At 36.4% G+C, this 26373-nt stretch overlaps 2 protein-coding genes and 1 pseudogene across 3 annotated transcripts; 2 read left to right on the forward strand and 1 right to left on the reverse strand.

Annotated features, from left to right (window-relative positions):
* Positions 1–3736: 3736 nt before the first annotated feature.
* On the reverse strand, positions 3737–4272 carry LOC107624203 (transcription elongation factor 1 homolog). Of its 2 annotated transcripts, none has more exons than XM_016326686.3 (4): positions 4160–4272; positions 4005–4075; positions 3892–3913; positions 3737–3797 (listed from the first exon to the last, which is right to left on the reverse strand). In XM_016326686.3, the coding sequence occupies exons 1-4, from the start codon at positions 4270–4272 to the stop codon at positions 3737–3739; spliced, it is 267 nt and encodes an 88-aa protein (XP_016182172.1). The 2 variants fall into 2 exon arrangements, with proteins under 2 accessions (XP_016182172.1, XP_088339852.1); XM_088483726.1 differs by having other exon boundaries at positions 3763–3797; positions 3892–3930; positions 3984–4075.
* A 5862-nt stretch (positions 4273–10134) lies between these two features.
* LOC148579539 (uncharacterized) lies at positions 10135–10730 on the forward strand (annotated as a pseudogene).
* An 8395-nt stretch (positions 10731–19125) lies between these two features.
* Positions 19126–19722, forward strand: LOC148579540 (uncharacterized). Its single transcript, XM_088490550.1, has one exon. It carries the CDS (start codon positions 19126–19128, stop codon positions 19720–19722), a length of 597 nt encoding a protein of 198 aa, XP_088346676.1.
* Positions 19723–26373: the final 6651 nt, after the last annotated feature.

Genomic DNA, 26373 nt, shown 5'->3' on the forward strand with positions numbered 1-26373 from the left:
TATATATATATATACTTGATCCTTGTTGAAGTTTTTCAACAATGAAATTACAGTTCTAAACACCGCAGGTACAAATATTGGTGTCCTCGCAAGATTTTTTTACTATTATTGGAAGAATTTTCTATGAATGTTACCACTATATTGTCTTCGAATATGAAAATTGATGAAGAGATGATTCAATTTTATTTTTATCACTGTCCAATCAATAAATTTAGCTTTCCATGGTGTAAAGTGTTGGAAGTTGAGGGCTGAGGTGGTGTTACTAATAGGGGTTTTGTTAGGTAGACAATGACTTTTGAGAACAATGTAAACAATAGGTTCTAAAATTGATCCAATAAAATAAAAAAAATACTCCATCCCAAATTACTTTCTAAACTCTAATATTAAGATAATCATCCGGACACCTAGTGAATTAAACATCCAGCTATTGTTAACTGTGCATGAGTAAACCGAATCAAAAGAAATAACCATCTAATTAAGAATCAACAGAATCAACCATCTGCATACCTATTGAATTGAATATCCGATATATTCATTGTTCACATTGTTTAGTATTTTCATTGTCTATCTATACTTTTCCTAAGTATAGTTTAAAAATTTTGGATAATTTTTTAAAATTTGATAATTTTGTCTATTAAAATCTATTTTTTCTTTTATGTATATAAGATCAGTTACAATTTTTTGTGAGTATAAATAGTAGTTAATCCTATTTATAACTTCATCTAATTTTTTATAAGTTCTTATGATATAAAATTTTGTAATTATATTGGTAAGAGTTTAAGATGTTTGTGATCAAGTCCTCCATAGTTGTTATACTCAATTTAGTCTTTATATTTTGTATTTTTTTTATACTTTAACTCTTATACTTAAAGACATTTTATTTCAATTATTTTCTTGTAATTTTATTAAAATGAGTATAAATTGAATGAAATTATTGTAAAGAATTTTATTACAAATGGTCAATACTCAATTTTCTTGTAATGGTTCTTAGATATTGGTTGATAAACAAAACCCATTGTTATTATTAGGGGTAATTCATGTTGATAAATCAACATCCATTCAATTTTAGGTGAATCCTACACACTAAAAAACGTAACATGAATCACCACATGCATATTACTAGTCTAATTCGATTTACAAGTTATAATAGTAAATCGAATTAGACTGTGTCGATCTACTAGAGAAATGAGTTTTAGGCATAAATCAAATTGAATAATTTCGATTTAAGGTTGCTCCCACTAAATCGAATGAAGGCTGTTTGATTTACATCACAAGAATTTTCGTTTTACATGTCCATAGTAAATCGGATAAGAGTAATTTGATTTATACAAAATAGTGGCTATTGTAAATTGAACCAGACTTTATCGATTTACAATGTATTGAGCTATATTAAATCGAATTTGAAAATTTTGATTTAGTGTGAAACCAACCTATATAAATATTAACTTTTATTATAAAAAAAAGTACTTAAAAGTTATCAATTTTTATATGTTATTTTTAAGTTAATAAATAAATAAATATTAATTTTATTATAATAGTAAAAAATTATAGCATACTAAAATAGAGTACTAAAAAAAACTATATAATATAAAAAAAATATACTAGAAAAGGCATTAAAAAAATATTATAACAAATTTAAAAAGATAATATTATAATTTAATATTATTTTTTAGTAATTATTTATCTAAAAGTGATTTTAACTAATATTATTCAAACTATATTCATTTTATTAAAATTAATTTTGCTGTAGAATTGTCAAACATAAATTAATTTCAACTCCTATTTATATATGTTTGCACCATAGTAAATCGAATTAAAAATAACATATAAAAATTTACTCCTATTTATTAAATTAAAAATAACATATAAAAATTTAACAACTTTTAAATACTCTTTTTTATAATAAAAATTAATATTTATTTATTAAATTAAAATAACATATAAAATAACATATTTTAGTATTCTTTTTAAGTACTCTTAATAATCTTATTTTTATTATTATTATTATGTATAATTAATTTTTTATTTACTTTATCCAAAAAGGTTCGACATATTACTATTTTGCAAATGCATATAAATAGGAGTTGAAATTAATTTATGTTTGACCATTTTATAGTAAAATTAATTTTAATAAAATAAATATTGTTTGGATAGTATTAGTTAAAATCACTTTTAGATAGATAATTACTAAAAAAATATGATATTAAATTATAATATTATCTTTTTAAATTTGTTATAATATTTTTTATACCTTTCCTAGTATATTTTTTTATATTATATAGTAATTTTTTCTATTACTCTATTTTAGTATGCTATAATTTTTTACTATTATAATAAAATTAATATTTATTTATTTATTTATTTATTAACTTAAAAATAACATATAAAAATTAAAAACTTTTAAGTATTCTTTTTTATAATAAAAATTAATATTTATATAGGTTGGTTTCACACTAAATCAAATTCCCCAAATTCGATTTATACATATAGTTCAATATATTGTAAATTAACAAAGTCTGGTTCGATTTACAATAGCCACCATTTTGTATAAATCGAATTATCCTTATTCGATTTACTATTGGCATCTAGAACGAAAATTCTTGTAATGTAAATCGAATAGCCTTTATTCGATTTAGTGGGAGCAACTTTAAATCGAAATGGTTCAATTCGATTTATGCCTAAGACCCATTTTCCTAATAAATCGACACAGTTTAATTCGATTTACTACTATAGTTTGAAAATCGAATTAGACTAATTCGATTTATATAGTTATATGCATGGGGTGATTTTTTGTTTTGGGTGATTCACGTAAAATAAATTATATGGATATTGGTTTATTAACCTGAATTACCCTTATTATTAGTCTTTCTCTTTTTCTTTTAACATATATCATATTTGTGCGCTTAAAATAATGAATAACACTAAATTATGTACTGTATTTTTGTATTTTTATTGGTACGTAAGTTATTTCATGAAAATCTCTCTGGCAATTTTCGCCAATTTGCTCTGGCTTTTATTATGAAACATTTTAGGTTTTATAAATTTGTTATTTAAAAGTCCATGTGTGAAAAAAAGGTTTAAAACAAAAAAAGTGAAAACTAAAGTTGATAGATAAGAGAGGTACCTGATTATCATTAAATATTATTCCATTCTAGTTAAATTAGTTATGTTGAATGAAATAGAAGATCGAATGGTAAAGAATGAACATTCGAGATGATAATATATATTTATTGTGTAATGGCGTTATTATCAAAATAATGGTAGAATTTCGTGTTAGGTAATTTAGACGTGATGTGAACTGAGAGATTGTAAAACATTTGGTTATGATGATAGATCAGTAATCATGGACAAAAAGAAACCTAAAAAATTTTTGTATGAGATAGAAGATATTTTAGACATAAGCATTATAGGATACAATAATATCGTTTAATTTATATAACCAATTTCATTCAAAAGACAATGATAATACTAAAAACCTCGTCCGTAATGAGACACTTTCAGAAGTAGGTTTTATTAAACAATCATAACATGTAAGACCTTGTCTTTCCTTAATGGAAAACATAATTAGCTATTTGCGCATTGAAAATTGACACGAGACAAACACAGATTGCAATAGCAATTATTCTCATTGTTTTTAGCGTACATGTAGTTTTACAAACTCTATTAAAGACTAAAGAGTAATATAGGTAGTTGCACCAGTAGGAGCTGACACAAATACAGAATTTTCCATCCGCTACTAAGCACCATCATCTTCAGGGTTGTTCACCCATTCACATTCATCAATCCATTCACTGTATCTGCATTGTTCAAATGAATAGCTTCTTGAGTCAATCAAGTGGTTATGTTTGTAAGACAAAGCGAAGAAATTTTCTATAGAAATATTTAACTTACATGTCGATTGGTTCAGATAAAGCTGCAAAAGACAACAAACATTCTAAGATCATTAGCAGATTTAAAATGAGTTCAGATGATCGGTTAAAACTTCGATGTTTTCAGAAACAAACCTGTGACAGTAGTGCTAAAGCTCTCTTGGCAAATCCTGCAAGAAGCTTCTCCTATCAAGTTCTTCATATCACTGTTCAAAAGAATCCCAACAATTAATCCTCCAAGGAAATACAAAGCATGGAATCCTCTACAAACGCTAAACGAAATCGCTTACGTTCGGCATTCGACACTGCTACCGTGATTGTAGAAAGGGCAGCTAAAGACAGTGTCAAGCTTATCCATTCGCTTCTTTAGAGGTGGCTTTGCTGATGATTTTCTCTTTTCCATTGCTCAAATCCTGATTTTTACACAAAATCAAAGCTAGAAACTTCAATCAATCTCTCAAAAATTTGAATTTTTTTACAACATTATTCAAACTATCTATTAAACCACTTTTTCACTTTAGTCTATGACAACAATACTATTTTTTATTTTTTTTATTCTTTCATAATTTTATTATTATCTAACCACCAAAATTCAAGATCTTTTTTATTTCCCCTCCAAAAAGCACATTATTAAACCAAAAAGGTTGAAAATTGAAACTTGTTAATTCAATGAATCCTAGAATGCACATATTGAATCAATGATCCGAATCTAAGGGAATAGATAGCATACAGAAGTGGAAGACAAAACAAGCTCTTGCAGGCGATGAGAGAAAGAGAGCGTGGATGTGAAATGTGATTTGAGAAATTGAATGAATGAATGGAAGGAAGGAGAAGGGAGAAGTGGAATGGGTAGAAAATGGACCAAGGCAACCAGATAAGTACACCAAGTACTTGCTACACTTGAAATTCTTCTAATACTATTATGTCTTCGGTAAGTTGCTTGTAGCCTACATGAGGTGGCTGGCACACCTTATACTTTTGGGGGATGCTTCGATAAAGATGCATAAATCGTCTTTTTGTAAAGACGCTTAGGTGTCGTCATATTATTGCACGTTTTAATGAATCGATTTTTTTTAATTTTTTAACTAACCAGAATAAAACCCATTTTTTTATCAAACTGGTTCGGTTAGACTCATAAACTGTTCAACAAAATACTAGTCTAAAAATTGGTCAAACCAACGATTAACCAATGAACCGTTAGAACTGGCCAGTTTTTTAAAGATTTTTCGGTTCATTGTATCCTCCAAAACTGCGTCGTTTCATAGTTTTAAAAAAAAACAAAAAACCATAAATGGCTACCCAAGACCCACAGCCCACCCCACTCCCACTCCCTCTCCCTCGTCCCCTCCTCTCTGAAACTGAAGAAATTGAAATTGAAAGAAAAAAAATCCTAACCACCCACAGCTACCGAACACGTGGCCACCGCAACCCCCACAGCCCCGCATCGTTGTCATCGCCAAACCCTTCTCTCCCTTCTCTCTCTGTCGCCCTCTTTGTCTCTTGCCAGTCCTCGCCGTGGGTCGTCGTCACCACTTCTCTGCTCCTCGCTGTGGGTTGGCGGCACCGCTTCTCCGCCCTTCGTCATGGGTCATCGCTGCTTCTCCTTTTCTCCCCAGCGTCGTTTCTGCTTCTCCGGTCCTCGTCGTTTCTGCATCTCTTCTCCACACTGTGTCTTGCCGTCGTTGCTTCTCTTTTCCGTGTGGTTTCTCGCGGTCGCAATTTATCTCCGGCCAAAATTTTCAAATTCTCAACCCTCAGGTCTCAAGTCTCAGACTAACTCTCTCTGACTCTGTTCATCTGAAATCTGAAATTTATTATGAATATACATATGTATTATTGATGATTCTGAGTTTTGAGATATTAATTTTTGAATTTTTATTTGATTTATGTGTTGATGAGTTATAAATTCAATTGTTTAATTTATTAATTCTACTGAGATTATTTTTAAATCCAATTTGTTGTACTTGTTATTTTGGTGAATTGTTTTGCTGTTATTGATTCAAAATAAAAACATTGCCACAATTCTATCTTGTGTTGTTTATGCTAATTTATTCTGATTTTGGATTGGTGATTCTGGTTGCTGATTTTCAATCCAATCTATTGTACTTGTTATTTTGGTGAATTATTTTGCTGTTATTGATTCAAAATAAAAACATTGCCACAATTCTATCTCGTGTTGTTTATGCTGATTTATTCTGATTTTGGATTGGTGTTTGTGGTTGCTGATTTTCTGATTCTGAATTGTTGATGGTGTTATAGTGCATGCTTCATTGTATTGTGCTGGATAGCTGAAATTTTTCTAATTTTGAGATGTTTATGGTTGATTTTGACTGCTTTGCTTATGCTGGAATTTTTTATTTATACTTTTTTACTATATTTTGTTGTTGATTATTTGTGAATTTTTAATAATAAATTATGAAAAAATATATATTTCTGTTTATCTTCTTAGCCATTATTAGTACAAGAAAATTTCAAATATCAACTCAAGATATGGTCCATGGTCTAAGACTTAACATAATGGGAATCTTTTTTGCTTTGGCTCTCTATCCATATGTACTTATCATTATTATTCACTAGTCACTACAAGTACAAACCAATTTATTTCTATCTATGCAACTGTCTTTCTAACCCTACGCTCTCATTTAACTTTGCTTTTGGTTCCATTCTACCATGAAAAACATATACAGAGAGAGTGATTCACAATAACTCCACTTTTAAGTCCCAACCTTTATACAAGAAAGAAACAGCAATTATTTTGAGTTGTATCTATAAATAAAATTAAATAATCAAAGGTTATGCTTTCTTCTTTTGAAATCCACCAAGAGATGTACCCTTCTCTTTTCAACTACTAAGGCCACTTAGCACTAAATAAATTAAAGATGCAATTTCCTTCCCCTTCTGCCTTTTTGGATAGTAGTGGATACATACAATACTATACATAAATAAATAAAAGAAGCTAAGGTTGAATTGTTGAACATGAATGTAACGAACAGAGTGAAAGCTAAGTCTTGATTGATCTAGAGTTTAGTGTTTAGAAGTGAGAAGATATTTTTATAATGAATTCAAAATTACTAAACATATATATCTTGAGAGATATTCGATTTGACATAGAAGATTAAATTTGTTTGTGTTAAAACAATCACACGAGCAACTTGCCAATGCCCCGTAACTTGTTCTTAATAAAGAAGATATATATTTTAAGTAGGTTTGTTTGATTATTTTAAAAAGACAAATTTCAGTTAAATACATTTTTTAAGCATCACCCTTCATTCACTAGCTTAGCTTGCATATTTTTTGCATTTGATAGGACCAAGTATTTTTGCTACTTCATTTTCTGATTATTCTTTATTTCATCTAATGGATCAGAGCAAAGAATTATCACAACGAGTAATAGTCAGTCACTTTCAAAGGTTTTAATTAATTAATACTAATAGCTTTTAATAGAAAACTGTTATTTATTGCCCTTTGTTTCATCTTATTAGGGTGCAATGAATGTTGACTCGGAACCACTTAGTTCACAAGACAATGTAGAAGATTGCATGATGACTGGTGTGGAAGAAAATGTTAACTGCACTTGTGATTGCGGTGGCAGCAGTAGTAAGTGTGGGTCTGTGACGGCCGATGATATTATAAACTAGACCTTTGAAACATCGGATGCAGCTTATAACTTGTATATACGTTATGCGAGGTGTCTCGGGTTTGGAGTTCGCAAGGGTGATACATCACGTGGAAAAGATGGAACACAGCGTAGAAGGAGGTTTTTTTGCAGCAAGGAAGGAAAGAGAGCCGAGAAATACATATCTAGTTCGAGTAGGAAGAGAGAGCATAGAGCGCTGACTCGCACTGTTTGTGAAGCCATGCTTGTGGTGTATTTTGACACCAAAACTTCGACTTGGAGGGTTAAAAAATTAGTCGAGAAGCACAATCACGATCTTGTCCCACAATGCTTGGTACACCTAATTCCAAACCACCGAGGGTTGACTGAGGCACAAAAAGCTCAGGCGAATACCATGCATGTTCATGGTCTTCCAACCTCTAAAATAATGGGATTAATGGTAGGCTAAGCCGGTGGTTATGCCAATGTCAGGTTCACAAAGAAGGACCTAGATAATCACTTTCAAAGAACTCGTCATGCAAAGCTCATTGGTGGGGATTCCAATGCGACGATTAGCTATCAACTTAGAAAAGCCAATGTCGACCCGATGGCCATGGCAAGGTACAGTGCTACTGATGAAGGTCGGCTGGCAAATTTATTTTGGGAAGACAGCATTTACAGGTCCGATTATCAGTGCTTTGGAGATGTGCTTGCATTCGATACAACCTACCGGAAGAATAAGTACAGAAGGCTGTTGGTAATCTTCTCAGGTTGTAACCATCACTGCCAAACATTTATATTTGGCTTTGCCTTGGTAGAGGATAAACGAACAGCAACATATACGTGGTTGTTGCAAAACTTTCTAAAAGTCATGCTGAACAAGTCTCCTAGTGTTGTGGTCAGAGACGGTGATGAAGCAATGAAGGCAGCAATTTGAGAAATCTTCCCAGATGTAACTCACCGATTATGTGGTTGGCACATTCAGAAGAATGTAACGGCAAACATAAAAAACAAAAATTTTTCCAAAGACTTCAGAAGATGTTTGTATGCTCCATGGCATCCGGATGAATTTGAAGAATATTGGGAGAATATGATAAAAAAAATATGGGTTGGAGAAAAATGAATGGGTTCTAAATGAATATGAGAAGAGGAAAAGTTGGGCAAGCGCTTACTTGAGGGATAAATTATGTGCTGAATTTATAACAACATCAAGGTGTGAGGCGATAAACTTCATCAAGAGGTTTATTTGCATTCGCCAAAGTCTTCTAGAGTTAGTCAAAAATCTTGAACATGCTCTTAGAGACTATAGAAACAATGAATTAGTTTCTTAATTTAAGACACTGTATGGGGAGCCCATTCTAACTACTGAGCTAGAAACATTGGAGCTTTCTGCTACCAATTTTTACACAAGGGAGATTCTTGGAGAAGAAAAAAAGGAGATTCAAGGAGTGGTTGCATTAGATGTAATAAATGAGGAAAACATATCAACCACTGTTGTGTTAAAAGTTAAGGAGTGTGGCAGGAGGCAACATATTATATATATATATATATATATATATATATATATATATATATATAATATAACGTACTTTATGATCGCATACTGAGCATATGGACTGTGAATGTAGTCGGTGGAGTAGTGAAGGCATTCTTTGCAGCCACATCTTTTGTGCAATGAAAAGGGTAGGTTTACAGAAGTTGCCAGATAGTCTTCTTTTGAAAAAATGGTCGAAGGATGCCAAGAAGTATCTGGATGAACGTTCTGCTGGAGGCACTACGCAAGACAGAGAAAGAGAATTTTTAATGCGCTATGGTGCATTGCCAGTGGCAGCTACGTGGATGGTATTCTTAGGAGCTCAAGATGGTCCTTCTTTCCATGACACTATGAATGAAGTCTGTCGTTGGACCCAAACACTAGAAAAAAAATCTGGCTTCAAAAGATAAACAAGAGATTCTCCCATGCCAAACTTTGTTGGTGACCCTTCAGTGGTCAAGACAAAAGGAGCACCCAAGGGGAAAAAGGAGAGGGGTAAACGGAGGTGCACTAAATACAACAGTGCTGGTCATGTAAAGAATAAATGTCCTGTGAGGAATGATGGTGACGATTTTGGTGACGTACTTTATGATCGCATACGGAGCATATGGACTGTGAATGTAGTCGGTGGAGTAGCGAAGGCATTCTTTGCAGCCACATTTTTTGTGCAATGAAAAGGGTAGGTTTACAGAAGTTGTCAAATAGTCTTCTTTTGAAAAAATGGTCGAAGGATGCCAAGAAGTATCTGGATGAACGTTCTGCTGGAGGCACTACGCAAGACACAGAAAGAGAATTTTTAATGCGCTATGGTGCATTGCCAGTGGCAGCTACGTGGATGGTATTCTTAGGAGCTCAAGATGGTCCTTCTTTCCATGACACTATGAATGAAGTCTGTCGTTGGACACAAACACTAGAAAAATATCTGGCTTGAAAAGACAAACAAGAGATTCTCCCATGCCAAACTTTGTTGGTGACCCTTCAGTGGTCAAGACAAAAGGAGCACCCAAGGGGAAAAAGGAGAGGGGTAAACGGAGGTGCACTAAATACAACAGTGCTGGTCATGTAAAGAATAAATGTCCTGTGAGGAATGACGGTGACGATTTTGGTGACGTACTTTATGATCGCATACTAAGCATATGGACTGTGAATGTAGTCGGTGGAGTAGCGAAGGCATTCTTTGCAGCCACATGTTTTGTGCAATGAAAAGGGTAGGTTTACAGAAGTTGTCAGATAGTCTTCTTTTGAAAAAATGGTCGAAGGATGCCAAGAAGTATCTGGATGAACGTTCTGCTGGAGGCACTACGCAAGACAGAGAAAGAGAATTTTTAATGCGCTATGGTGCATTGCCAGTGGCAGCTACGTGGATGATATTCTTAGGAGCTCAAGATGGTCCTTCTTTCCATGAAACTATGAATGAAGTCTGTCGTTGGACCCAAACACTAGAAAAAAATCTGGCTTGAAAAGACAAACAAGAGATTCTCCCATGCCAAACTTTGTTGGTGACCCTTCAGTGGTCAAGACAAAAGGAGCACCCAAGGGGAAAAAGGAGAGGGGTAAACGGAGGTGCACTAAATACAACAGTGCTGGTCATGTAAAGAATAAATGTCCTGTGAGGAATGATGGTGACGATTTTGGTGACGTACTTTATGATCGCATACTGAGCATATGGACTGTGAATGTAGTCGGTGGAGTAGTGAAGGCATTCTTTGCAGCCACATCTTTTGTGCAATGAAAAGGGTAGGTTTACAGAAGTTGCCAGATAGTCTTCTTTTGAAAAAATGGTCGAAGCATGCCAAGAAGTATCTGGATGAACGTTCTGCTGGAGGCACTACGCAAGACAGAGAAAGAGAATTTTTAATGTGCTATGGTGCATTTCCAGTGGCAGCTACGTGGATGGTATTCTTAGGAGCTCAAGATGGTCCTTCTTTCCATGACACTATGAATGAAGTCTGTCGTTGGACCCAAACACTAAAAAAAAAATCTGGCTTAAAAAGACAAACAAGAGATTCTCCCATGCCAAACTTTGTTGGTGACCCTTCAGTGGTCAAGACAAAAGGAGCACCCAAAGGGAAAAAGGAGAAGGGTAAACGGAGGTGCACTAAATACAACAGTGCTGGTCATGTAAAGAATAAATGTCCTGTGAGGAATGACGGTGACGATTTTGGTGACGTACTTTATGATCGCATACTGAGCATATGGACTGTGAATGTAGTCGGTGGAGTAGCGAAGGCATTCTTTGCAGCCACATGTTTTGTGCAATGAAAAGGGTAGGTTTACAGAAGTTGTCAGATAGTCTTCTTTTGAAAAAATGGTCGAAGGATGCCAAGAAGTATCTGGATGAACGTTCTGCTGGAGGCACTACGCAAGACAGGGAAAGAGAATTTTTAATGCGCTATGGTGCATTGCCAGTGGCAGCTACGTGGATGGTATTCTTAGGAGCTCAAGATGGTCCTTCTTTCCATGAAACTATGAATGAAGTCTGTCGTTGGACCCAAACACTCTGGCTTGAAAAGACAAACAAGAGATTCTCCCATGCCAAACTTTGTTGGTGACCCTTCAGTGGTCAAGACAAAAGGAGCACCCAAGGGGAAAAAGGAGAGGGGTAAACGGAGGTGCACCAAATACAACAGTGCTGGTCATGTAAAGAATAAATGTCCTGTGAGGAATGACGGTGACGATTTTGGTGACGTACTTTATGATCGCATACTGAGCATATGGACTGTGAATGTAGTCGGTGGAGTAGTGAAGGCATTCTTTGCAGCCACATGTTTTGTGCAATGAAAAGGGTAGGTTTACAGAAGTTGTCAGATAGTCTTCTTTTGAAAAAATGGTCGAAGCATGCCAAGAAGTATCTGGATGAACGTTCTGCTGGAGGCACTACGCAAGACAAAGAAAGAGAATTTTTAATGCGCTATGGTGCATTGCCAGTGGCAGCTACGTGGATGGTATTCTTAGGAGCTCAAGATGGTCCTTCTTTCCATGACACTATGAATGAAGTCTGTCGTTGGACCCAAACACTAGGAAAAAAATCTGGCTTAAAAAGACAAACAAGAGATTCTCCCATGCCAAACTTTGTTGGTGACCCTTCAGTGGTCAAGACAAAAGGAGCACCCAAGGGGAAAAAGGAGAGGGGTAAACGGAGGTGCACTAAATACAACAGTGCTGGTCATGTAAAGAATAAATGTCCTGTGAGGAATGACGGTGACGATTTTGGTGACGTACTTTATGATCGCATACTGAGCATATGGACTGTGAATGTAGTCGGTGGAGTAGCGAAGGCATTCTTTGCAGCCACATGTTTTGTGCAATGAAAAGGGTAGGTTTACAGAAGTTGTCAGATAGTCTTCTTTGGAAAAAATGGTCGAAGGATGCCAAGAAGTATCTGGATGAACGTTCTGCTGGAGAAACTACGCAACACAGAGAAAGAGAATTTTTAATGCGCTATGGTGCATTGCCAGTGGCAGCTACGTGGATGGTATTCTTAGGAGCTCAAGATGGTCCTTCTTTCCATGAAACTATGAATGAAGTCTGTCGTTGGACCCAAACACTAGAAAAAAATCTGGTTTGAAAAGACAAACAAGAGATTCTCCCATGCCAAACTTTGTTGGTGACCCTTCAGTGCTCAAGACAAAAGGAGCACCCAAGGGGAAAAAGGAGAGGGGTAAACGGAGGTGCACTAAATACAACAGTGCTGGTCATGTAAAGTATAAATGTCCTGTGAGGAATGACGGTGACGATTTTGGTGACGTACTTTATGATCGCATACTGAGCATATGGACTGTGAATGTAGTCGGTGGAGTAGTGAAGGCATTTTTTGCAACCACATATTTTGTGCAATGAAAAGGGTAGGTTTACAGAAGTTGCCAGATAGTCTTCTTTTGAAAAAATGGTCGAAGCATGCCAAGAAGTATCTGGATGAACGTTCTGCTGGAGGCACTACGCAAGACAGAGAAAGAGAATTTTTAATGCGCTATGGTGCATTGCCAGTGGCAGCTACGTGGATGGTATTCTTAGGAGTTCAAGATGGTCCTTCTTTCCGTGACACTATGAATGAAGTCTGTCGTTGGACCCAAACACTATAAAAAAAATCTGGCTTAAAAAGACAAACAAGAGATTCTCCCATGCCAAACTTTGTTGGTGACCCTTCAGTGGTCAAGACAAAAGGAGCACCCAAGGGGAAAAAGGAGAGGGGTAAACGGAGGTGCACTAAATACAACAGTGCTGGTCATGTAAAGAATAAATGTCCTGTGAGGAATGACGGTGATGATTTTGGTGACGTACTTTATGATCGCATACTGAGCATATGGACTGTGAATGTAGTCGGTGGAGTAGTGAAGGCATTGTTTGCAGCCACATGTTTTGTGCAATGAAAAGGGTAGGTTTACAGAAGTTTCCAGATAGTCTTCTTTCGAAAAAATGGTCGAAGGATGCCAAGAAGTATCTGGATGAACGTTCTGCTGGAAGCACTACGCAAGACAAAGAAAGAGAATTTTTAATGCGCTATGGTGCATTGCCAGTGGCAGCTACGTGGATGGTATTCTTAGGAGCTCAAGATGGTCCTTCTTTCCATGACATTATGAATGAAGTGTGTCGTTGGACCCAAACATTAGAAAAAAATCCGGTTTGAAAAGACAAACAAGAGATTCTCCCATGCCAAACTTTGTTGGTGACCCTTCAGTGGATAAAGACAAAAGGAGGACCCAAGGGGAAAAAGGAGAGGGGTAAACGGAGGTGCACTAAATACAACAGTGCTGGTCATGTAAAGAATAAATGTCCTGTGAGGAATGACGGTGACGATTTTGCTGACGTACTTTATGATCGCATACTGAGCATATGGACTGTGAATGTAGTCGGTGGAGTATTGAAAGCATTCTTTGCAGCCACATGTTTTGTGTAATGAAAAGGGTAGGTTTACAGAAGTTGCCAGATAGTCTTCTTTTGAAAAAATGGTCGAAAGATGCCAAGAAGTATCTGGATGAACATTCTGCTGGAGGCACTACGCAAGACAGAGAAAGAGAATTTTTAATGCGCTCTGGTGCATTGCCAGTGGCAGCTACGTGGATGGTATTCTTAGGAGCTCAAGATGGTCCTTCTTTCCATGACACTATGAATGAAGTCTGTCGTTGGACCCAAACACTAGAAAAAAAATCTGGCTTGAAAAGACAAACAAGAGATTCTCCCATGCCAAACTTTGTTGGTGACCCTTCAGTGGTCAAGACAAAAGGAGCACCCAAGGGGAAAAAGGAGACGGGTAAACGGAGGTGCACTAAATACAACAGTGCTGGTCATGTAAAGAATAAATGTCCTGTGAGGAATGGCGGTGACGATTTTGGTGACGTACTTTATGATCGCATACTGAGCATATGGACTGTGAATGTAGTCGGTGGAGTAGTGAAGGCATTCTTTGCAGCCACAAGTTTTGTGCAATGAAAAGGGTAGGTTTACAGAAATTGCCAGATGGTCTTCTTTTGAAAAAATGGTCGAAGCATGCCAAGAAGTATCTGGATGAACGTTCTGCTGGAGGCACTACGCAAGACAGAGAAAGAGAATTTTTAATGCGCTTTGGTGCATTCCCAGTGGCAGCTACATGGATGGTATTCTTAGGAGCTCAAGATGGTCCTTCTTTCCATGACACTATGAATGAAGTCTGTCGTTGGACCCAAACACTAGAAAAAAAATCTGGCTTAAAAAGACAAATAAGAGATTCTCCCATGCCAAACTTTGTTGGTGACCCTTCAGTGGTCAAGACAAAAGGAGCACCCAAGGGGAAAAAGGAGACGGATAAACGGAGGTGCACTAAATACAACAGTGCTGGTCATGTAAAGAATAAATGTCCTGTGAGGAATGACGGTGACGATTTTGGTGACGTACTTTATGATCGCATACTGAGCATATGGACTGTGAATGTAGTCGGTGGAGTAGCGAAGGCATTCTTTGCAGCCACATGTTTTGTGCAATGAAAAGGGTAGGTTTACAGAAGTTGTCAGATAGTCTTCTTTTGAAAAAATGGTCGAAGGATGCCAAGAAGTATCTGGATGAACGTTCTGCCGGAGGCACTACGCAAGACAGAGAAAGAGAATTTTTAATGCGCTATGGTGCATTGCCAGTGGCAGCTACGTGGATGGTATTCTTAGGAGCTCAAGAGTGTCCTTCTTTCCATGAAACTATGAATGAAGTCTGTCGTTGGACCCAAACACTAGAAAAAAATCTGGCTTGAAAAGACAAACAAGAGATTCTCCCATGCCAAACTTTGTTGGTGACCCTTCAGTGGTCAAGACAAAAGGAGCACCCATGGGGAAAAAGGAGAGGGGTAAACGGAGGTGCACTAAATACAACAGTGCTGGTCATGTAAAGAATAAATGTCCTGTGAGGAATGACGGTGACGATTTTGGTGACGTACTTTATGATCGCATACTGAGCATATGGACTGTGAATGTAGTCGGTGGAGTAGTGAAGGCATTCTTTACAGCCACATGTTTTGTGCAATGAAAAGGGTAGGTTTACAGAAGTTGCCAGATAGTCTTCTTTTGAAAAAATGGTCGAAGCATGCCAAGAAGTATCTGGATGAACGTTCTGCTGGAGGCACTACGCAAGACAGAGAAAGAGAATTTTTAATGCGCTATGGTGCATTGCCAGTGGCAGCTACGTGGATGGTATTCTTAGGAGCTCAAGTTGGTCCTTCTTTCCATGACACTATGAATGAAGTCTGTCGTTGGACCCAAACACCAGAAAAAAATCTGGCTTGAAAAGACAAACAAGAGATTCTCCCATGCCAAACTTTGTTGGTGACCCTTCAGGGGTCAAGACAAAAGGAGCACCCAAGGGGAAAAAGGAGAGGGGTAAACGGAGGTGCACTAAATACAACAGTGCTGGTCATGTAAAGAATAAATGTCCTATGAAGAATGACGGTGACGATTTTGGTGACGTACTTTATGATCGCATACGGAGCATATGGACTGTGAATGTAGTCGGTGGAGTAGTGAAGGCATTCTTTGCAGCCACATGTTTTGTGCAATGAAAAGGGTAGGTTTACAGAAGTTGCCAGATAGTCTTCTTTTGAAAAAATGGTCGAAACATTCCAAGAAGTATCTGGATGAACGTTCTGCTGGAGGCACTACGCAAGACAGAGAAAGAGAATTTTTAATGCGCTATGGTGCATTGCTAGTGGCAGCTACCTGGATGGTATTCTTAGGAGCTCAAGATGGTCCTTCTTTCCATGACACTATGAATGAAGTCTGTCGTTGGACCCAAACACTAGAAAAAAAATCTGGCTTGAAAAGACAAACAAGAGATTCTCCCATGCCAAACTTTGTTGGTGACCCTTCAGTGGTCAAGACAAAAGGAGCACCCAAGGGGAAAAAGGAGTGGGGTAAACGGAGGTGCACTAAATACAACAGTGCTGGTCATGTAAAGAATAAATGTCCTGTGAGGAATGACGGTGACGATTTTGGTGACGTACTTTATGATCGCATACTGAGCATATGGACTGTGAATGTAGTCGGTGGGGTAGTGAAGGCATTCTTTGCAGCCACATGTTTTGTGCAATGAAAAGGGTAGGTTTACAGAAGTTGTCAGATAGTCTTCTTTTGAAAAAATGGTCGAAGCATGCCTAGAAGTATCTGGATGAACGTTCTACTGGAGGCACTACGCAAGACAGAGAAAGAGAATTTTTAATGCGCTATGGTGCATTGCCAGTGGCAGCTACGTGGATGGTATTCTTAGGAGCTCAAGATGGTCCTTCTTTCCATGACACTATGAATGAAGTCTGTCGTTGGACCCAAACACTAGAAAAAAATCTGGCTTGAAAAGACAAACAAGAGATTCTCCCATGCCAAACTTTGTTGGTGACCCTTCAGTGGTCAAGACAAAAGGAGCACCCAAGGGGAAAAAGGAGAGGGGTAAACGGAGGTGCACTAAATACAACAGTGCTGGTCATGTAAAGAATAAATGTCCTGTGAGGAATGACGGTGATGATTTTGGTGACGTACTTTATGATCGCATACTGAGCATATGGACTGTGAATGTAGTCGGTGGAGTAGTGAAGGCATTCTTTGCAGCCACATGTTTTGTGCAATGAAAAGGGTAGGTTTACAGAAGTTGCCAGATAGTCTTCTTTTGAAAAAATGGTCGAAGGATGCCAAGAAGTATCTGGATGAACGTTCTGCTGGAGGCACTACGCAAGACAAAGAAAGAGAATTTTTAATGCGCTATGGTGCATTGCCAGTGGCAGCTACGTGGATGGTATTCTTAGGAGCTCAAGATGGTCCTTCTTTCCATGACATTATGAATGAAGTGTGTCGTTGGACCCAAACACTAGAAAAAAATCTGGTTTGAAAAGACAAACAAGAGATTCTCCCATGCCAAACTTTGTTGGTGACCCTTCAGTGGATAAAGACAAAAGGAGCACCCAACGGGAAAAAGGAGAGGGGTAAACGGAGGTGCACTAAATACAACAGTGCTAGTCATGTAAAGAATAAATGTCCTGTGAGGAATGACGGTGACGATTTTGGTGACGTACTTTATGATCGCATACTGAGCATATGGACTGTGAATGTAGTCGGTGAAGTAGTGAAGGCATTCTTTGCAGCCACATGTTTTGTGCAATGAAAAGGGTAGGTTTACAGAAGTTGCCAGATAGTCTTCTTTTGAAAAAATGGTCAAAGCATGCCAAGAAGTATCTGGATGAACGTTCTGCTGGAGGCACTACGCAAGACAGAGAAAGAGAATTTTTAATGCGCTATGGAGCATTGCCAGTGGCAGCTTCGTGGATGGTATTCTTAGGAGCTCAAGATGGTCCTTCTTTCCATGACACTATGAATGAAGTCTGTCGTTGGACCCAAACACTATAAAAAAATCTGGCTTAAAAAGACAAACAAGAGATTCTCCCATGCCAAACTTTGTTGGTGACCCTTCAGTGGTCAAGACAAAAGGAGCACCCAAGGGGAAAAAGGAGAGGGGTAAACGGAGGTGCACTAAATACAACAGTGCTGGTCATGTAAAGAATAAATGTCCTGTGAGGAATGACGGTGACGATTTTGGTGACGTACTTTATGATCGCATACTGAGCATATGGACTGTGAATGTAGTCGGTGGAGTAGCGAAGGCATTCTTTGCAGCCACATGTTTTGTGCAATGAAAAGGGTAGGTTTACAGAAGTTGTCAGATAGTCTTCTTTTGAAAAAATGGTCGAAGGATGCCAAGAATTATCTGGATGAACGTTCTGCTGGAGGCACTACGCAAGACAGAGAAAGAGAATTTTTAATGCGCTATGGTGCATTGCCAGTGGCAGCTACGTGGATGGTATTCTTAGGAGCTCAAGATGGTCCTTTTTTCCATGAAACTATGAATGAAGTCTGTCGTTGGACCCAAACACTAGAAAAAAATCTGGCTTGAAAAGACAAACAAGAGATTCTCCCATGCCAAACTTTGTTGGTGACCCTTCAGTGGTCAAGACAAAAGGAGCACCCAAGGGGAAAAAGGAGAGGGGTAAATGGAGGTGCACTAAATACAACAGTGCTGGTCATGTAAAGAATAAATGTCCTGTGAGGAATGACGGTGACGATTTTGGTGACGTACTTTATGATCGCATACTGAGCATATGGACTGTGAATGTAGTCGGTGGAGTAGTGAAGTCATTCTTTACAGCCACATGTTTTGTGCAATGGAAAGGGTAGGTTTACAGAAGTTGCCAGATAGTCTTCTTTTGAAAAAATGGTCGAAGCATGCCAAGAAGTATCTGGATGAACGTTCTGCTGGAGGCACTACGCAAGACAGAGAAAGAGAATTTTTAATGCGCTATGGTGCATTGCCAGTGGCAGCTACGTGGATGGTATTCTTAGGAGCTCAAGATGGTCCTTCTTTCCATGACACTATGAATGAAGTCTGTCGTTGGACCCAAACACCAGAAAAAAATCTGTCTTGAAAAGACAAACAAGAGATTCTCCCATGCCAAACTTTGTTGGTGACCCTTCAGGGGTCAAGACAAAAGGAGCACCCAAGGGGAAAAAGGAGAGGGGTAAACGGAGGTGCACTAAATACAACAGTGCTGGTCATGTAAAGAATAAATGTCCTATGAGGAATGACGGTGACGATTTTGGTGACGTACTTTATGATCGCATACGGAGCATATGGACTGTGAATGTAGTCGGTGGAGTAGTGAAGGCATTCTTTGCAGCCACATGTTTTGTGCAATGAAAAGGGTAGGTTTACAGAAGTTGCCAGATAGTCTTCTTTTGAAAAAATGGTCGAAGCATTCCAAGAAGTATCTGGAAGAACGTTCTGCTGGAGGCACTACGCAAGACAGAGAAAGAGAATTTTTAATGCGCTATGGTGCATTGCTAGTGGCAGCTACGTGGATGGTATTCTTAGGAGCTCAAGATGGTCCTTCTTTCCATGACACTATGAATGAAGTCTGTCGTTGGACCCAAACACTAGAAAAAAAATCTGGCTTGAAAAGACAAACAAGAGATTCTCCCATGCCAAACTTTGTTGGTGACCCTTCAGTGGTCAAGACAAAAGGAGCACCCAAGGGGAAAAAGGAGAGGGGTAAACGGAGGTGCACTAAATACAACAGTGCTGGTCATGTAAAGAATAAATGTCCTGTGAGGAATGACGGTGACGATTTTGGTGACGTACTTTATGATCGCATACGGAGCATATGGACTGTGAATGTAGTCGGTGGGGTAGTGAAGGCATTCTTTGCAGCCACATGTTTTGTGCAATGAAAAGGGTAGGTTTACAGAAGTTGTCAGATAGTCTTCTTTTGAAAAAATGGTCGAAGCATGCCTAGAAGTATCTGGATGAACGTTCTGCTGGAGGCACTACGCAAGACAGAGAAAGAGAATTTTTAATGCGCTATGGTGCATTGCTAGTGGTAGCTACGTGGATGGTATTCTTAGGAGCTCAAGATGGTCTTTCTTTCCATGACACTATGAATGAAGTCTGTCGTTGGACCCAAACACTAGAAAAAAAATCTGGCTTGAAAAGACAAACAAGAGATTCTCCCATGCCAAACTTTGTTGGTGACCCTTCAGTGGTCAAGACAAAAGGAGCACCCAAGGGGAAAAAGGAGAGGGGTAAACAGAGGTGCACTAAATACAACAGTGCTGGTCATGTAAAGAATAAATGTCCTGTGAGGAATGACGGTGACGATTTTGGTGACGTACTTTATGATCGCATACTGAGCATATGGACTGTGAATGTAGTCGGTGGAGTAGTGAAGGCATTCTTTGCAGCCACATGTTTTGTGCAATGAAAAGGGTAGGTTTATAGAAGTTGCCAGATAGTCTTCTTTTGAAAAAATGGTCGAAGGATGCCAAGAAGTATCTGGATGAACGTTCTGCTGGAGGCACTACGCAAGATAGAGAAAGAGAATTTTTAATGCGCTATGGTGCATTGCCAGTGGCAGCTACGTGGATGGTATTCTTAGGAGCTCAAGATGGCCCTTCTTTCCATGACACTATGAATGAAGTCTGTCGTTGGACCCAAACACTAGAAAAAAATCTGGTTTGAAAAGACAAACAAGAGATTCTCCCATGCCAAACTTTGTTGGTGACCCTTCAGTGGTCAAGACAAAAGGAGCACCCAAGGGGAAAAAGGAGAGGGATAAACGGAGGTGCACTAAATGCAACAATGCTGGTCATGTAAAGGATAAATGTCCTGTGAGGAATGACGGTGACGATTTGGGTGATAAGACTAGTAGTGGCTCGCAAGCTAGCTTTGGTATCGAAGAGGTCAGTAAGATACAATATTGCATTGGTGGTTACTTGAATTAAAATAAACTGGTAACCTTTATATTGTAGTTATACTTGATAGCAATTTTGACTCCATGTATTACTTTTTTTATAGGAGCTTCCCAAGGACCCTGTGGTTTCTCAAGAGACATTAGCAATGTCAAATACAGAAGTAAATGCATCTGTGCAACAAGCATTTGGGCTAGGTGATTCAGAATTGATTAACGGCAATGAGACTCCGATCCCACTGTATGGAAGTCATCAGTGGCTATTACAGGTATAAATAATAAGAGATGAATAATTGCATTGTTGAAACTTATTGTTTTGGTAAGTTTTAAACTATTTGAAATCACATTATGATTCGCTGAAGTCCTTTTTATTTCTCTCAAATTTGTTTGTGCTGTGGAGAACATGTTGTACAACAAGGACATTATTCGAAGTTCAATGGGATGCAGTAGCATGTACTTGTATATACTCATGAGAGTATAGTTTAAGATGTTAGTTAAATTCTTGGATTTCAAATAGTAATGCTTTGATGTTGATATAAATATTTTATAATTAAATTTTTAGATATTTATCATAACTTGTCATCGTTACACTCGGGTGAAATGTGCATAAGGATTCAATAGTTTTGATTTATATAGTTAAATTATTGTTGATTCTTATTCATGCTAAAATTCAAAAGGGTCTCTTGTTGGTTCTTATTCATGCTAAAATGCATGCTAAAATTCTGTTTAATTTACGAAATGCATGGAAAATTTATTTTAACTGTAATATACCTTCCATGGTTGATGTCTCGACAGTATCAATCTGTCTTAAAGGAAAAGACAATTTAGAACCTGTATTCTCTTCCTGAGAAAAAGAGATTATTGGAGCAACAAATGATAAATGCATATATTTTTTTTGTCTGAGTAATATATTAGGGAATAGGATGATACTATCTTATTGCATCGTTCCTGGGCTTGCAAGCTGAATTTGTTGCATTAGATGTTATACTATTAAACTATGGCATTAAGGCAGTCAATAGTAGCTGATATCGGTTTAGTTACTCTAGTAATAGAGTGAGTTAGTGAGATACTTAAGAGAGCCATAGCAAAATGCACCTTTCTTCATCTCAGCAGAAGTTGCCGATGCTTTGGATGCAAGGTAAATATTAAAGATTGCACTCATGTATGATTTCCTCTATTTTGATGTTAATTTTCAAGTTTTTCATTTTCAGCAAAAATGATGACTACAAAGAGATAACTGTTCCAGCGGGTAAAACTTATGAGGTATATTTACAAGTCTTGGATAATATCTTCATTTCTATTTTTTCCTTAATTGTGATAGCTGCTTTTTTTTTTTTGCATCTGATCATCCTTTTGAAATGTAGGAATTAAAATTATATTGATACAAATGTGAGTAGGTGAAAAAAACGCATAATTATCTGGTTGTGATCTAACTGAATTCATTTGTGCTTTAAAAAGTTGCATTTGAGGGGGACCTATAAAATTACGAACAATTGAAACAAAGTGATGAATATGAAACTATATTTGGCCATGTCAATGTTTGTAGTATTCATTGGAGATAAGGAAATGACAGTGATGAAAGATTAATGCTATCAATACTATCAATACGTAGAAAAAAGAAAATAAAGAAATCTTAGACAAGAGTAATGCAAATCTACTAAAAGCAAAAAAATCATAAAATGATCAGAGTTGCCATTATCATGGGTAGCTATTGACTGAGATGCTAGAAAGAAAGGGAAATCATGTGACAGACTTTGTGATTCAATTCAATTTTTCTTTTCCACAAAAACATGTGGCATCTCCTTTATTTTTCTTTTGAGTTCAAATTTTAAAATTTAAAATCCTGTTTATATCATGTTACTGGACAGTTTCAGTTGAATGAATCGGACTTGTGTTTTCTTAGGTTTTGCTCTCAGTGGACTCTGTAAACTCGTACATTGCATGAGATTTTTTACTAGTACAAGGCAAGATAAATATGGTATTGCTACAGTACAACATTTTTTATTTGAAAAATTTATGTTGTTTTCGTTGCATCCGTATGAGGTGAAATTTCTGTGTTCTGTGGTTTATTGTCAGGATATTTGATTTAGTTTCGAGTTTTTAAGTTCTTCATGGTGGTTGATTGCTTTGGCACAGCTGATGTTACCGTACCGCCGCTACGAGTCTGACCAAGTGAGTTTTTCATGCTTGTAGCAACTTAAAAACTTTACTAAGCATTCGACATGTAAGTTCTCATCTTAAATTTTCCTCCATACAACTCTAGGGAGACTTCTGCACATTGATGGGTGGAAGCTATAAGCTGATATAGGACAACACGTACTCAACCTTTTTTAAAAGTGCTCTGCTAGGGAACCAAGAGGGGTTCAGCCAAATTTCTGCCAACTTTTTAATGGGTTGGACTTCGAAGTTCATCTTAATAAAAATAAGTTAATATACATAGATTTTTCTTCTCTTAAGAATTAGAATGTTTCTTTTTCATACTAAATGGATGTTCTTTTATACATTTTTCAAATTTTTTGTATTGCAAATGTGAATATCTCTATTTCTTTAAGAATTTCATAATTTTTTTTAAATTCTATAGATATAAAATATAACTGGATATTTCTTTTGTTAAGTATTAGGATGTTTTTTTATATTAAATAATTTTTTTTATATTTCTGTAATTGTTCAAGAACAACTCGTGCTCCACCACTCCTTCCTTAAACAATTTCTAAAGCTGAACCAAGTGCAAGGCAGAGACCGATTGGATGTGATGGAATCTACGCCTCTGGTCCTTTTCTACGCTACGATCTACGCCTCTGGAGCAACACATGATGAAATAGATTTTGAGTTTCTAGGGAACGTGAGTGGTGAGCCATACATTCTCCATACGAATGTGTTCAGTCAAGGTAAGGAGAGAGCAACAGTTCTATCTTTCGTTTGATCCCACAACAAATTTCCACACTTATTCTATCATTTGGAAGCCCCACCACATCACGTAAGAACAACGTTACCCTCCTTTAAGATTCTGTGAGTACCTGTTGCTGTATGAGATCTCTAAGGCATACATACCAAATGTAGAGAAAGTTAGAGAAAAGCTGGAATTCCAATTTTTCACAGTGAAGATGCGATGAGTTGGATTTTTCCGACGATAGGAATTGACCGCACTGACGCTAATGAGGAGAGAGAGAGGGGTTTGTGTGTGTGGTTGTTGAAAGTGGGTAGGTTAATGTGGGAGAGAAGAGGAAGGTTTTATAGGCTTTAATTAGGTTTACTTAATCTGTTTTAAATTTTTTAAATTTTGAGTTTAAAAATTTTTAAATTAATTATTAATAATTATAATTAATTGAGTTGTTCACTTTTTGGCTGATTAGACACTTGGTTCCCCATACTTTTCCTTTTTAAAAAGGTATGCAAATTTTGCTTCACTCATTTCATGCTGTTACACTTTGAAAAATGGTATATTTAAACTTACGATTTGACAGATTGTTGCAGGACAGCTGGCTCATTGAATTTATACTTAGAAAATTGAATGTTTCTAAAGGAAAGTGTTTCACCGAAGTTCTTGTCGAATAAAAAATTCTCAAGGTAATTTAACACATTGTTAATGACACTCTTACGCTCTGTCATCAATGTACACTTTTTGAAAGAGTCCAGATATCTCACGGTCTCGTGAAGTAAATTAACCAATATAAGAAACCAATGGCTATTGAGGTAAACTGGCACAAAAATCTACAATAGTCAGAAAATAACCTTAACTAAAAACAGCCATAAAATATTATTATACGAATTAATTGAAAGTTCAATAAAATTAACGAACCTGGTGTAAACTGGCAAGGTCTCAAAATAAGTTATCCTTGATGTATTTCATTGTGCTGACACAGTTCTGTTTTGGGTTTAAAACAATTTGCTACAATGAATATTGAGCTAAGTGAGGAATCTTATTATGTTTCTAGTCTATCTGGGAAAATATATTAATTTTGAAGACTAAATTTTGAACTGTCAATAAACTTACAGAAAATATCGGTGGCAGAAACCATTGGTTGCCATATTTGTTTTCTTTTGGCCCAAAATGCCCTTTGGTGAGCATCGAACAAACTAAGGTAAGGACCTATGAGTACAAACAATCATGGTTATTCTGCACCAATCCAAATTTGATAATTTTACAAGAATAATAAATAAATAATGCAAAACTAATTCTTACATCACCAATTATTGGCTTGCCAGGCATTATGGTCAGAAGAGTCTTACGTGTGCCATTACAATGATCGTTTGGAACAAGCACTTCCCTAAAATCATAAAATCAGAATATTATACTATAGTTGTAGAAAAGGTTATAAAAAAAATTATATGACAAATTAGCAATAAAATGAGAAATAAGTTAATTTTACTTACTCTGAATCCAAATTGTTTCCAAAGATGTAAGCAGCAATGGCCAATTCTTTATCAAAAAATTTCATCTCTTTAGTTGGCCGAAATAAAAGGTCCAAACACTATAAAAATAATGACAACAAAAAAAGTTCAGTACTCATTCATTTTGATCAACACAAAGTTCGAAAAAAATGCAATTATAAAAATAATATAAATATTTTATAAGTTGGATTTTATCGTTTTCAGATCTAACAAAAACATGGCAAGTGTTTTAAATAGTAGTAAAAATATTTATAAGTTACTAACTAAATCCACACTTACATCGATAATATAAATACTAAAGTTGCATTTGTATAAAATATGATTTTTTTTTTTATCAACTTAATTACTAAGCATCTTTACATGTCATTTGTTTAATCTTCCTTCTATTTTAAAAAGTTGGACTATGTCCCTACACATTAGTATACAAGATATAGATTTGTGAATATGTCTATTTCATAACCGAGGATGGAAAAGCACAATATTATAACGTTAATTATTTACTCAAAGTATACACACAAAATAAGCCAGATATTTTTTTGCGTATTAAAAATAAAAAATTTTTCATCTACGAACGTTATCCAAAAAGTTAAGTACTCATACGTGGCATGTCATCCCCGTCTATTTTTGGATTGTAGTTGTTGTAGTAAAGCCATGGACGCCTGGAAGAAGTTTCTCCGCAAATTGTAATTCTTTCTACAACTCCAAAAAATATGATAATTATTTTAGGCACTGTGACTTATTTGTCCATAATATCCTCTTAATTGATCAGCTTTCCACGACATCAACAAATCAAATTCTCATATCAGCAATTGAAATTTAGCTCCCTAGTATTAATTAAGATTCTAATTAACCTTCCAATGTCACTAACAGGCACAATATGATGACCAAAAAAAGAAACTGGTACTCACTAGCCTAAAGCCCTCAACAGTGAAGCTCAGACCTCATATCTAGTGAAAAAGAGAGAAGTTGAGGAACATATTGTATTTTATGACTTAACATTAATATTATAATATGTGAGAATACTAAAAAGTTCTTCACCCCTAAATTGAAACAGTGGCAAATCCAATGGTTAAATGATGCTGTACTTTGTGAACTATAACATCATCTATTGTGTATTATTTTGATCAAATGCTATCTTAGTAGTATTTAATAGTTGTTATTTAAAAATAAAAATATAAAACCTTAACTACGGAGATCGGTAATCCACGCTTTCTTCCCTTGTACCTCCAAGTACTCTTTCTTC

The sequence above is a fragment of the Arachis ipaensis genome, chromosome B10 (assembly GCF_059453495.1).
Source record: "Arachis ipaensis isolate K30076 ecotype BB chromosome B10, ASM5945349v1, whole genome shotgun sequence".
Lineage (NCBI taxonomy): Eukaryota > Viridiplantae > Streptophyta > Magnoliopsida > Fabales > Fabaceae > Arachis > Arachis ipaensis.

Excerpts from the sequence above, each read along its gene's own strand:
- LOC148579540 (XM_088490550.1), top strand. The coding sequence starts at position 19,126 with ATGGACTGTGAATGTAGTCGGTGGAGTAGTGAAGGCATTCTTTGCAGC.
- LOC107624203 (XM_088483726.1), bottom strand. The coding sequence starts at position 4,272 with ATGGAAAAGAGAAAATCATCAGCAAAGCCACCTCTAAAGAAGCGAATG. Across the intron at positions 4,076-4,159 it reads AGCAGTGTCGAATGCCGAAC|TGATATGAAGAACTTGATAG; the intron begins GTAAGCGATTTC and ends TCTTTTGAACAG. Across the intron at positions 3,798-3,891 it reads TTATCTGAACCAATCGACAT|ATACAGTGAATGGATTGATG; the intron begins GTAAGTTAAATA and ends TGAACAATGCAG.